This window comes from Acomys russatus, chromosome 22 (genome assembly GCF_903995435.1).
Source record: "Acomys russatus chromosome 22, mAcoRus1.1, whole genome shotgun sequence".
Lineage (NCBI taxonomy): Eukaryota > Metazoa > Chordata > Mammalia > Rodentia > Muridae > Acomys > Acomys russatus.
Window position 1 is genome coordinate 28,746,756 of NC_067158.1, and position 13,887 is coordinate 28,760,642.

Consider the following 13,887-nt stretch of genomic DNA (forward strand, 5'->3'; position numbering starts at 1 on the left):
AGATTGTCAAACATGGCTGAAAACTTGATTTCAATCTGTATCATTTTCATTTCTAACTGGAGTGATGCGATACAGTGTTTGTAAATGTGACCTTGGACTTGATGGGGGAGTGGAAGCTAGGTGAAATGTAACTCTCACTCAATCTCTTCACTGAAGCAAGTACAGGGTCAACAGAGGTGGGAGGGTAAGTGAGGGAGCCAGATGCACACCCTGGGCCACCAACCAGCTATACAAGCCCAGACTGACTCTCTCTGCCCTTCCAGGGCAACAGTGGGAGAGGGAGAGTTAGAAGTGTTTCTGAAAACACCCAAAGAATGTTAACAGTTACCAGGGACTTCTGTCACTGTTCTAAAAGCAAGCTGTATGCAGACACCTCAGAGGGAGTCAGAGCACAGGCTACCTCCTTGAGTGGAGACTGAAGATCAGGCTTTTCCCAACCAGTTTTTTTTATGGCCTGGGAGGGAAGGGTGTAGGAATCACTGGTTGGGCTGCCGCAGAGAGGCCCTGACCTTCTCAGTCCTTTGGGGCTAGAATGGGGAGGAGAAATCACAGGACAGCTGTAAAGCACAATAGGATTTGGGAAACTGTGTACTACTTTCCAAGCAGGCCCTAGGTGCACAGTGACCTTACAACCAACCTACAGCCAGCCATGTCACCAAACCAAACCCAAGGTCAATACGTTGCCACATCCATCCTGTCCTCCTTCTAGCGAGCTGCTTTACTCCACAGGGACATGGTCCAGTGACACGGAGACCCCTTTTCTGTTGGGTGCTCTACAGCAGCACCCTCACTGAGTGATTGGCAGCCCCTGCCTGCAGTTCAGTGAACAGAGTGATGGTGTTTGTCAGCCCCTCCCACCACCACTCAGACCAGTGTGACTCAACCTCAATACCCCATTGAGTTGTGTCTTGTGTAAATTAGGATGTTTTCTTGTTACCCAGAAGTATTTTTCTATGTTAGTGAAATGTATACTTTGTGTAATTTTGTACATTAAACATATGCTTTTATCATAATTAGAGTTTTTATTTTTCCTTTTAGTATTTGGTGAAGGGTTTGTTACTAGGTTTTGTAATGTCTGGCTTAATGTAAAAAAGGCAATGACTTTAGGGCTCTCCTTTTCTGGTGGAGAATAAACTATTTTCTTTTGAATCAAACCTACTCAGTACAAATAATGGGTAATATCCTTTATTTCTACGTTAATTTCTTGTTGCCAGGAGACTATGTGCAAAAGCCAACACCTCTACATGTAGAATCAGGGTCCTCCTGCATCTGCTTCCTGAGTGCTGAGCTTACAGGTGCGAGACCCCTGCCCCCCAGCACTCACATATTTCCTAGTTCTGAAAGCCAGAGTCAAGTGGATCTCAATATCAAAGTGTTGGCAGAATGCATACCTTTCTAAATCCAGAGAAGAATACATCATCCTGCCTTTTCCTGCATCTAGAGACCTCCCGTCTCTTTGGCTTGTGGTCCCTCCTGCATAGTCAAGGGTAGGACGATGGCATGCACTCTCCCTGCTTCAGTTCTCACACCAATCTTATTCTGTCTCTCGTGCTTATGTTTCGGTGCTACCCAGATATTCTAGCATGCTCTCCCCACCTCCAGATCTTTCAGTTAAGTACATCCCCAAGTCCCCATTTGGCATGTGGGCTAATACATAGATCCCAAAGATTGAATGAGCACCACTGACCAACTTTCTTCTATCCCCTGTATTCCGGCTGGGAGCAGCAGAAAGAGCAGGCATTTCATGCTCGGGATCTGTGCCTCAGGCTGGCCTGGCTCTGTGTCTCTGGCACACTGCAGCAAGCTCCTTTGGCCTCTCTGAACTTCTCACACCTCAGATGAGCACATGACTTTGGCTAGAAGGCTTACAAAGAGCAATATATATCTGACAACAATTGCAACTCCATTTTCTAAAAAAAATTTTTTTTTTCAAGAGAGGTTCTCACTGTGTAGTTCTGGCTGGACTGGAACTCATTATGTAGACCGGCTAGCCTTAAACTGACAAAGACCCACCTGCCTCTGGCTCCTGAGTGCTAGGACTAAGGATATTGTAATACCAAGATCACCCAGATCTTGAGACCCCCCAAAATGAGCACCAGGACTTGATACTTACACAACATACACAGGGTTGCGTATTGCAGGCTCAAGCCTCAATCATAATCCTTCCTAACCTAGCAAGGTAGGAGAGTGATCCTGGATTCAAGGACAATGGGTTTATAAAGGGAAGTGGGGGGTTGTAGGTCACAGGAATGTTGACCTTTTGGCAGGTTGGGTGGGTGGAGACTGAGTCTGGAGAGGACTTTTTTTTTTTAAATCTCAGAGGAACAGTGGGAGCTAATTGTATGTAATTGCTCCGTTGGAGTTTCTGGAGACTGCTGTCAGGTGTCATTCCCAGAACGCAGGGAGAAGGGCCACCTAGAGTACAAGTTCTCACAGAACACTCACAGACCACAGCATTAGTTGCAGAGCATACATTGCATATAGAATATGGCATTAATTTTGCCCTTGCATTATATGTTATCATGTCCAGTAAAATATTCTTTAGATAAGTTGAACTTTTGTATTTGTTTCATTTGTCTAAACAAAATACTTCTTGGAGTTGAGCTCTGCTACACTCTGACATGTCCTTCTCAGCCAGTGCCCTGGAAGACTTCAGTCTCCAGGGGAAGCTCAAGGTTGGGTCTTTTCACATTTATGATGTAGTGTAGGATAACTTTTTCCTTGGAGGACTGAAAGTCATAGCTGTCCACCACAGGATGGACTTGATTTAGTACCCTGAGTGTCATCTGTAAATGTCTGCCAGCCACTGTTCCTGGATCTCTGCCAGTGGCTACATTTTAAGCTCAGTTCCCACCTCTGTTTTCTGCCTCTGATTCTCTGCTCCACTTGTTTTCCCGGCTTTTGAGGTGAAGAGATGTTATGAGAAGGCTAAGAGGCTTGACTGGGTATCTCAGCCTAGTTCCCCCATGGACAACATGCGTGATGGGTTGGCAGTGTGGTCTTCTCAGCATAACAGCCTGAAGATGGAAGTGGCAAGGGTGCCATGTGGCATGGCTGAAGGAGCCAACGGCATGTAAGGTAGAGCATTGGCCATTACTCAAAGAATGAACAATGTAAGTATTGGATGTTCCCCTCTGCAAGGGAGGAAATGAGATGACCGGCCACACAGTGACCACACAGTGGTGCCCCAAACCTGTGTTTGGTGACCACTGCCCTAGGTTACACTAAGGACAAAAGTCTAATCCCGCATCCAACAGTAGCTCCTTCATTCTTTTCTCTCTCCTCTCCCAAGAGGACCAACTAACTCAGCCAGACATTTCAGGGAGAGCAAGGGCCACTGGTTAGAATGCAGCCTCAGTGGGAGACTGCTTAACATCCCAACAGTCTCTTTGCCATCTGTGCCTCTAGGCAAAGGATTTAATCTATCTCAGCTGCATATTCCTGATCTGGAAAATGAGGCTAAAATAGTACCTTCAATCTTGTTGGGGGGCAGGGTGAGCCACAAAGCCTCTTGGTAGGGTGCTCCAGGCAGGTGGGAAACACTTAGGAAGTGGGAACTGATTTTCCTTGTTTGTGCCTAAACATAGCATTTCCTCACATTGCACCCTCTAGTTTCACAAACTGGCTGGCTCTTTCTCGTAAAGGAATAGGTTTTCTTTCTTAAATTCTCTCCCCCCCACCCCCGCCTCTGTATGTGTGTAAATCTTTGTGAGTTTATGTGCACCATATGTGCTTCGGAGACCAAAGAAGGTACCATGTCCCCTGGAATTGGAGATACTTTGTAAGCTTCCATGTTGGTGTTAGGAACCAAGCCTGGTCCTCTGCAAGAGCAGTTAAGAGTTCTTAACTGCCGAGTCTTCCCTCCATCCCCTTCCTTCCTTTCTTCCTTCCTCAAGATTTATTTCATTTTTATTTATGTGTGATTGCGCTCTCTCTCTCTCTCTCTCTCTCTCTCTCTCTCTCTCTCTCTCTCTCTCTCTCTCTCTCTGTCTCGTTGTAAGCCATTTTACAAGGGTGCTGACAGTTGAACTCAAGTCCTCTGCATATTTATGTGTGATTGCCCTCTCTCTCTCTCTCTCTCTCTCTCTCTCTCTCTCTCTCCGCCTCCTCTCTCTCCTCCCCTCTCCCTCTCTCATCTCCCCCTCTCTCGCCACTCCTCTCTCCTCTCTCTCTCTCTCTCTCGTTGTAAGCCATTTTACAAGGGTGCTGACAGTTGAACTCAAGTCCTCTGCAAGGCAGCAGGTGCTTTTAATAGCTAAGCCATCTCTCTAGGCCTGGGATTTTTCTTAAAAAAAAAAGATTTCCATCACCATTGGCAAAGCTAGAGAGACTGTCCTGTCTAACTCAGATGCTTGGAGTCTCCATTATTTTTGTTGTTGTTGAGACAAGATCTCACTCTGCAACCCTGGCTGGCCAGGATGGCTTCAAACTCACAGAGATCTGCTTGCCTCCTGAGTGCTGCGGTTACAGGCGTGCATCACTATGCCCAGCTATTTATGCTAGATGGATTTGATCATCATCAACACCTTGAGGCTCTGGAGTAGGTTCACTGTGGAATTCAGCATCAGCCTTTCTAGAATAGGACATGTTGGAGATTATATTTCAGACTTTTTAATGAAAGATTGAGGATACTTGCAGTGTAATGCAACCTGGGGCTTGTCTGACTTCAAGAGGAGTACCTGGGTGAACCAAGTCTGTGTGGGACGCAGGGGAAAGGGTACATAAGAGCCAGGGTATGGGTGAGGTGGATGGAAGACAGTGGACCTACTAGAATAGCCACTTACTGAGGACTTTATGCTTTCCTGTGTCCCCAGCATTAGTTCCTGTCAAGTGAAGGGAGGAAGGGAGGAGCTTGCCAGCTGCTCACTGACCTCAGATGATCATAAGGTCACAGGCAGACAGAGGCAGCACATGAAATGGAACGGACAGGCAGCTGTTTGCTTCTCCTATTTCCTCAACCCCACAGCCGGGAGGGTGTCCTACTTGCAATGTGGATTGGCTTTTTCTGGTTTCGAAGGAAACACGAGGTGTCCGCTCATGTTTGGGGGTTCTCCAAAGTTGGTTACTGAGCTCTCGGACCTTGTGGAGGTGCTGAAGGGACAGCTCCTAGCCCGGTGAAGCCAACTAAGGGACAGATGCTTAATCACGCTTCCTACTGTTGCCCACCAATCCTGATGGCCAGTTTGGACTTGTCTGCCGAGGGGGCTGTCAGCTTGTGAGCTTTCCATCCAGAAAGCACAGCTGAGATTCCCGGGTCCCCAAGGAACCTCATGACACTCGGCTAGAGAGTCATGAATAAAAGAGGGGACTGTGACTGTTGCCTGGCCTCAGAGGAGACCCCAAGTTTCCACACATCTTCCTGCTTAGAGGAGCCCTCAAATCTCCTGGGCTGTACTCAGGGATGTGGGAGGTGCCCATAGACGGAAGCATTGTGTGTCTGTGTGAGTGCTGAATGTCTGTCTCCAAAGCATTTCTGTTTGAGTTCTGCTTCCCCTGTGTCTGGTGGGGAATGTGTGTGGGCTCCCTGTTAGCAATCTACAGGGCTGTGTGTGGAGGAAACGTGTGAGTTTGCCTTTGGTAGTGGTGTGGAAATCCTCCATCCCAAGATGCTGTTGGGGATGTGTATGCAGCAAGAGTGTGGGTCTCTGGTCCAGCTACAATCATCTGGGAGTGTAATACTAACATGACCCCCCTGTTATGGGATAGGAACCTCTATTCCAGACTCGGAGTTCTGCAGGCTACATTTTTTTTTATCAGTTCTCCTTAGAAAGCTGACCATTGAGAGCAGGGATTTCATTCTACTCTAAGCCTAGTCCCCAGGACCTACCCTAGTGCCAGCCTCTATTAGGCAATCAGTGAAGTAGCTTGAGTGAGCCAATGGGGAGTTGGATGTGTATGCCTTTGACTGTGCATCTAAGTTCTTTTAATTTTTGTATGATTTTGGTGATGTGTGGGTTTGCCTGACAGTGAGAATATGTGGCGCGCGCGAGTGTGTGTGTGAGTGCGTGTGTGCGCGCGCGTGTGTGTGTCCATGATGTGTCAGCGCACCGCCCCCACCCCGTCTCTGCCCGCGCTCTGCTCTCCTCCTGAAGGCGGAGAGCTGGGTGCGTGGAGGGCACTGCGGCTAGGCCGCCCGCCCTCCGCGCTGCGGCTCCGGCACGTCACTACCCTCCCTGCCCCTGCCGCGGTCCCCGCCTCCGCGGTCCTTTGTAGCTGGCGGTGGCGCCGGCCCTGGTCACCATAGGCCCCTCCCCTCCCCGCCCAGGCCCCGCCCCTCGCGGGCCACGCCCAGGTCCTCCCTCCCTCCCTCCTTACCCGACCGCAGTCGCGCTTGGGCCGCCGCGGGCCCGCACCAAGGCGCGCAGCGCGGAGCCAGCGGTGGCTAGGGCTGACGGCCGGAGACGGGCATGGCGGAGCGCCGGCGCGCGTGGAACACGGAGGACGACCTGCCGGTGTACCTGGCGCGGCCGGGCAGCGCGGCACAAACCCCGCGCCAGAAGTACGGCGGCATGTTCGCCGCTGTGGAGGGCGCCTACGAGAACAAGACCATCGACTTCGACGCCTACAGCGTGGGCCGCCGCGGCTCCGCGCGCACGCCACGCAGCGCTGGCCGGCCCGACGCCGTGGGCCTGCCGTGCCCCGGCGGCAGCGAGGACACGGCCAGCGATGTGAGCGAGCCCTCGGGTTCTGCAGTCAGTTCACCAGGCGATCGCGATGACAGACCGCCGGCTTTGCGCATCCGATGCCCTGCGCCCCGCGACCTGCCTCTCGGCCGGGACAATGGCCAGGTACCCTCCGGGCGCGTGGGCCGGACGTGGGAGGCGGGACCCTTGAAGACCCAGGGCTTGGGTGGCGCGAGGGCGAGTGCTGAGGCCCGCTGCCACCACGCTCTGGGGGACTGCAACGGCCCCTCCCCCACTTGATCCTACAAGAGGTTCAGAGAGGTTGTATGCTAGGCCAGGGATGGCCAGCATAGCCTCTGGACTCCCGAGGAATCTCTCAGGTCCAGAAAGCCAGAGCCAGGTTCTGAGAGGGGAAGTAAGTTGCCGCTGCCGCTGCTGCTGAGGGACCTGTAAGATGAATTTAAACCTCGCTTCTCCTTCTGTGGTTCTGTGAATAGAGAGCGTTCTCTGTCTTCCTCCATCCATCTATTTGCTCACTCAGTGATAGTGGGACGCTTAGGCTGCATCCGGCTTTGGGAGAGGTTCATCGAATGACTGCTCATACCGCTCCTCCCCGCTCCTCCCTGGGGGACGATTTGGTTAAGGGTTTAGATGGTGGGCAGTTAGAAATCATCAATTTACATTCCTGCATGTGTAAATTGGAGATGAGTCTGGGATTTGAACCCGGATGTCTGGCTTCCCCGACTTCTGAAAGTGAGGAGGGACCTCAGAGAAAGGCATGGCCAGGGCTTGGGCACTATAGCTTTTCTTCCCTGAGTTGGGGTTTACCAGGGAACACGGATGGACAGACAGACGAATCCTGACTGGGTGGGTGAGGTCAGAGCCACGTGTCTGGGAAACAGAAGTTGGAATAGCGCTGGGAGCTGTCCCTTGAGCGCTGGCTGGTCTGGCTAGGCAGCCTGGCCCCACCCTCCAGAAGTTCCCAGGCTTGGGTTAGTTATGGACTCACTCATTTCAAAATTAAGTTCATTCAGGTAGAGAGTGATCAATAAATGCTTGCTATTGAGTTTTTATCATTATTCTCGGTTTAATTAATTAATTCGCCCTTCCCTTTAACACTATGAGAGGCACAAGGTGAACCCAGAGGGAGGAAGAGCATTAACAGGACTGTAATCTGGACAGGCATTATGGCGAGAAAAAATTGGACTGGCTTGAAGGTGGTGGTCTTGCCTCAGGCTCTGTCGCCCTCTCTGGAACTCTCCGTGGTCCTGAATCTGCGGCCTGGGAGCGGTAAGCAGGCATGAGGAACAGGGAACTAGCCAACCACCAGAGTTCAGTGTTCAGTTTCAGATTTCCTATCTTATCCACCACCCCTTGGTAGTCCGACCTCGCGTGGGAAACAGGCTCTCTGGCTCCACCAGAGGCTTCAGGGCTCAAAATACGCAGCCACCACCTGGAACCAGTCAAAGTGTTTCACCTTCTTTAAGCTGTCTCCATCTGTAACCCGGGAGTGGCAATCTGCTCTCGGCTTCCCTCAAGAGGAGTACCAGGGAGGCGAATGCTCTTTGTGACTGCCCGGAGCTATCCTTGACTTAGCGGCTGCTTTGTCCCAGCTCTGTCATGGCTGGCCGGGCAGCTATGCCTTGGCGTTTCTGGACGCTGGTCGCTTCACCTGCTCCTGTGTTCTTCCCACCCAGGTCCCCTCTGTCCTTTCTCCCCGGCTTCTTAGGAACCTGACAAAAGGCTGCGTCCGAGGCCTCCCAAAGCACTCCCTGGCGGGGACTGTAGGGTGGAGGAGGCCCCATAGGATAGGGTAATTTACTTTCTGAAGACCGGAGGGCATGGGTTGCAGAGGGTTAGGAATCTGGGGCCGGCCTCACCTCTTCTGCAAAGGGTGCCTGGACCCCTCCCCCGCCCATAAGGCTCTTTCCTGGGAGAGAAGGAGGAGTTTCTACGGCGCAGGCGCAATAGTTGCGGTTGCCAGAGGCCGGTAGCTGCAGTGCTTTGTACCGGGGAAGTCTGCTTGGGAGCAGTGATCTGTTTGGCCAGTGGTGAGCAGGGCTCCTCCCTCTGACTTGCACGTGGCCCAGCCTCTTTCTGTAGCTTGCTCGTCCAGAAACCCCCTGGCTGACCTCAGGGAATTCCTGGGTACTGGGACCTATGATTTAGTGCCAAGGAAGGGAATCCAGGAGTCAGTTGGAAGTGTGCTACTGCCACCGCAGCTTCCGGCCATTAAAGAGAATTTTAGAGCCCTCGCACAGGCGAGACTTAATGAATAGGGAACCCATATAGAAATCTGCCTGGATCTGGCTTCCAGACGCTGCCCTGCAACAGCTAATTTCTGTTCTTTAATCTCTACAAATGTGCGGTATTTTACCTCTGTAAGCTTCAGTTTCCACCGTGTAAAAGGGGAAATCACAGCTTAATGTTCCCAGTTATAAGCAGTTCTCTCTGAGCCTATAAATGACCCCACCTGGTCTCCTGAGATGGACTACATAACTGGCTTTCTGCGTGTGGTGGACAGGCACCAGTAGGGTCCAGAGATTTTTCTATGCATCATCTTCCATGGCAGCACGGAAGTGGAGGAGTGGGTCTGTGCTCAGGGTCAGTGGAGGGATTGTGCAGGGAGGAAATGAGCTCATTGGTAAGGAACTGGAGGCAGATGCTCAGTGCTTTGAGGCCTGTTGGGGACTCCCTCGTCCATCTTTTGTCCTCTTTTGGTGTGCCTCTCCTAGTGTTATCCTGGCTTCCTGATCGCTTCTCCCAGTGCCACATCGGGACCATGGGTTTCCTGGGCTTCGAACACTCAGATGTGAGGCAGGAAAACCACCTTCCTTCCTTGTCCCCAGGGCTGTAGAGACTTTGGTACCAGTGACCCAGCTTTACGAGCACTCACTGCCAGGCCACTGGCCACAATGACAGGCCACGGAGAGGAAAGAGCAGATGAAGGGTCAAAGCCCATCACCCATGGATTTAGGCCTGGTTCCTTCTGCTGCATTTCCTCTGCCTGGGAATGGAAATGGAGAGGGGAAAGAGAGGTGAAGATGAGTCTTGGAAAATGAGCATACCTTGGGTACAGCATGAAAGGAGACTTGGACTTGGATATGGAAAAGGGGTTCGCCCTTTTGAGGGATGAAAAAAAACAAAGACTATGGAAGGAGTGGCCAGAGGGGTTCCTTGAGTGCAACTCTGGAGAGCCAAGGATGCTTCCAGCAATTTGGATGGGTGCTGGCTCCCAGCCCACACTCCCTCCGAAGCGTACGTTTGTACATACACAAAGACTCAGAGACACCTGTGGCGCTGCCCACGGACTTTGCCCACGCGCCCAAAGGCTGTTTCTTGCTTTTAAAACAACACTGAAGAGCAGATTCTGCGATAGCCGAGGCACCGGCATAGGCAAGGGCGCCGGGCGGGGGTCGGGGGCGGAGTGGGGGAGATCGGAAGGGAAGCGCTTCCTGGTTCGAGCCGAAAGGGGCGAATCCGGTTCTGCTGCCGCCACCGGGAGGAGCTGTCTGTCTTCAGCGCCCTCCTCCCGCCCTGCCTCTCCCTCCTCCTCCCGCCCTCCTTGCCAAGCCGGGAGGCGCAGGCAGCCGGAGCAGCGGCGGCAGGCCGAGCAGCGGGGAGTGGGCAGCGGTGGGTGCCGGTTTTCTGTCCTTTCTTCTATCCCTCCGGGGCCTTTGTCGCCGCTCTCAGGAGCAGCGCCGCCGGGAGAAAGCCGGGTAAAGCGTCAGATAGCAGGCAGTTCAAGCGACCAGGCAGAGGGCTCCAGAGGGGCCATGTCTCATCAGGGGAAGAAGAGCATCCCTCATATCACGGTAAGGACCCCCGCCCTGCCGCAGTGCTTTGTGGCTTGAGGGTGGTCGCCACCAGGGTCCAGACCTGTGGGGGGGGGGACAGCAGGGGCGCCCCCGGAGGCTTCCTGCGTCGCCGCGAGTGGGGCGGGGCCCGTCTCGCCGAGGCCGCCCCCTCCCCCTCTGGGGACAATGAGGGGGAGCCCCGCATGGCAGGGCGGGGCTGGAGTCTCCAGTCCCTCTCCCCGCGGGTGTGAAGCCCCCTCCCTCCGCGGGATGTGCCTGGAGGTTGGCGTGGCCGGGTGGATGCGTAGCTGAACAAAAGAGGGAGGGGCGCGAGGCCGCAGCCCCCTCCCTCCGCTTCACTCGAGTATGGGGAGGGTGTGCCCGGCCTAAAGCACCTGGTCCCTTAGGCATCCCTCCTTTGCACCTTGCAGCCTTCAGAGGACGAAAAAAGATGCGACTCTGCACACCTCACTTAGTGATGGGGTGGAAGGTCTGACTTGGAGCTGCGCCATGATGGAGGCACCGCTCCCAAGCCTCACTGCAGCTAAAAATAACCTAGTGGCCCATACTGGCAGCTGTGGCTTCTTAAGCCATAAGGGCAGCTTTGGCTTCTTAACCGCAGAGGCTGAGCAGCCCGAAGGTGGGGTGGTAATGTGGGCTGAACCTCTGGGCTGTGTCCCTGGGTGTGGCCGGAAACAAAGGAGGCCTACTCTCTAAGCTTTGTCTAGGCTGGGAGCTAAGGGTGATGAGATCAGAAGCTACATCTTCCAGAGGTCCTGATGTTAGAACCAGGAGGCAGTTGCCCAGAGATGGCATCCCAGAGACTGGGGTGGCAGTGCTGGAGCATCCTGGTGCTGGGAGGCGGGATTCCCAGAGCAGGCATCCCTGGGTGACTCCTGAGGTTGGAGGGTGGAGACTCAGCTTGGCATGTACTTGCTGGGTTCTGTCTCAAGGACAGCTCTGGGACCCCAACAGGAGGGCAGCTTCGTGTTAGAGGTGGGTGCTGACTTTTCCTAGGCACCTGTCCAGTGAGACACCCAGTTTTATGGTCCTGCGGAGGTCTCCTCAGGGAAGCACTCTTAAGAAGCAGGGGAGGCTGGAAAGTAAGCTGTGAGTATGGGTGGGAAAAAGAGGTGGGAGGAGTCCTAGTTCCCCACCTCTTTTTTTTCCCCCATTGTCTAGCTTTTACTCCTGAACTGAGCTTCTGCACTGGCCAGCGGACCTCCTACCTACAGATCTGGCTAGGCATAGAGACTTGAGCCATATCTATCCAATTTGCAAATCCTGTAGCTAGGAGAGGCCACGGAGAGACTGTGGTGACCATTTGTCAGACAATGAAGGAAGAAAGCCTAGGATTATTTGGGGGACCTGCTGAAATTTGGACCCCTGCCAGGAGAACCAAGGCCGGTGATGAGGTGGGGCTGATGCAGGGACTAATGAGTCAGTAGCTTGGGGTCCCTCTGTGTTGTGTGCTCCTGGTGGATCTGAGCTTCAGAGCACTGCTGTCTCAGTTGAAGTTCAACAGATGGCTACTAGGCAGGTCTCCGGGAAGAGCTTCTTTGGAATCATTCCTATGGCTCTCAGTCTGTTGAGCGGCAGGGCCATCCTGCTGTGAAATTCTGCAAAGGGGATGAAGGGCTCAGCCTTTACGCCAGATGGCTCTGGGTATGTGTCCTGCTATGGTGGCTTTCCAAGCCTCAGTGCTTTGATATCCATAGCAGATACCCCCCACAAAACTCATGAACAGCCTGGCCATCCAGGCAGAGCTGTTAGTGGGTTGACACACTAGATAGACCTGAGAAAGGCTTGGGTACTGCTGGCCTGTTTGCTGCTTTAGTCCTACATACAAAGCCGACAATCAGTCTGTGAGACAATGGAGAGATGCTCCATCAACCTCAGAAGTGGTACCAGTGAGTATGGCGAGGAGAGATGCAGAAAGGCTTGCACCTTTGGAGCACCTTGTCTGCCCCAATCTCCTCTCTCTCTCTCTCTCTCTCTCTCTCTCTCTCTCACACACACACACACACACACACACACACACACACACACACACCCCACACAATGTGGTTTTAAGGCTGGAGGTGAATGGCTCTACCTTGTAATAACCTTCCTATGCCTGAAGACCTTTTGCTAATGGTGCATTCCTCTTTTAAAAGTCCACTGTGGCTTTCTAAATGCTACAGCCCTCATCTGTCCCCCAGCATTCACCAGGTAACTTTGTAATAAGTGCCTGGTGCCTGCTGGACACAGGGGCGTTGGGAAGGAGATGCTCTTAGCTCCTGTAGTTACCAGTAATTGACATCTAATCCATAAATGGTAGTGGGAATAAGGGGTGTGCAGGCAACTACAGCAGGTATGTGTAGAAGACAGGGGTCAAAGGAGGTGGCTTTTGGGGGAGGCAGAAGGAAAGCCAGCATTATAGATTCCCCACCTCTGCTGACATGTGGCTTCTCTGCACACTGAAAGAAAACCTTGGAAAAACCAAAGGTGCTTCACACAGCCCGAAGAAAGGCCTGAGATGTAGGAGGATTCAAAATTTAGACCACAGAAGCAAGTAGAGAGCACAGCTGCAGCCCCAGGTCCTTCCTGTAGGATGCTATGTCTCTCCGTGGCCCCCTGAGACTTTGTTATGGTGAGAGATACATGGAGATGGAGATCTAGGCTTCAGTAGAGAATTCAGAGGTGTGTACCGGAACAGGGAACACAGAGGGCACCCAGGCTAGGTGCCTTATGGACAGACGTGGAGATGGAATTAGGAAAATGATCTCCTCCAACTTGGCTATGATGTGGAGTAATTTCTTCCTTTAAGCACCCCAATCCTTCCTGAGATGATGGAAAGGCTGGCCTGATGGAAAAGGAGGATGGGAGATACACACTTAGTCTCCATCTCTAGGGGTTGTTTAAAATATTGATGAAGCTCTTTCATGGGTGGATTTGTCTGTAATGAATAGCACAGACGGAGGTTAACATAGCTGAAGCTGTTTACAGATGCCCACTGTCTTTAGCAAGTGGAGCATCCTGGGTGTGGCTCTAAGCAAACAAAGGCACAGGCTCCCTGGCCCTGCAGAAGCTCTTGGCTCCCAGAAGAGCCACAGAAGTGGGGATGCTTGCTCAGCTGTGTGCATGGGGGAGTCAGGGAGCTTGCTACTGGGCTTCTGGTTATTATTAACAACTGGGACTCACAGTTCTTACTGTAGTCTACATGACTTCTATTATCTCCCATGTGGATCTTAGTACTGTGGGAAGAAAGTAGCTTAGGTGTATCATCAATCACCATTGCTTCCCAAGGAGGAAACTGAGATTTGAAGGCATGTAATAGTGTGCCAAGGTACGTGCACTGGGTTATGGAGCAAAGATTCATTCATGTCCAAGTTCACATTCAAGCAGGAAGAGTGAATGGGCTGTTTTGCTCATTGAGAAAAATGTGTGTGTGTGTGTGTGTGTGTGTGTGTGTGTGTGTGTGTGTG

The 13,887-nt window shown here is 52.4% G+C and overlaps 1 protein-coding gene across 2 annotated transcripts in view; it reads left to right on the forward strand.

The window, feature by feature from the left end:
• Positions 1-6,331: 6,331 nt before the first annotated feature.
• Positions 6,332-13,887, forward strand: part of Crmp1 (collapsin response mediator protein 1) — a 55,423-nt gene continuing 47,867 nt past the window's right edge. Inside the window, exon 1 of one of the 2 annotated variants that reach the window (XM_051164866.1) lies at positions 6,332-6,788. In XM_051164866.1, coding sequence (XP_051020823.1) covers positions 6,408-6,788 — 381 coding nt within the window. In that variant the 5' untranslated portion in view covers positions 6,332-6,407. Of the gene's footprint in view, positions 6,789-10,362; positions 10,439-13,887 lie in introns of those variants that run through there. The other variant, XM_051164867.1, reaches the window with a different exon arrangement.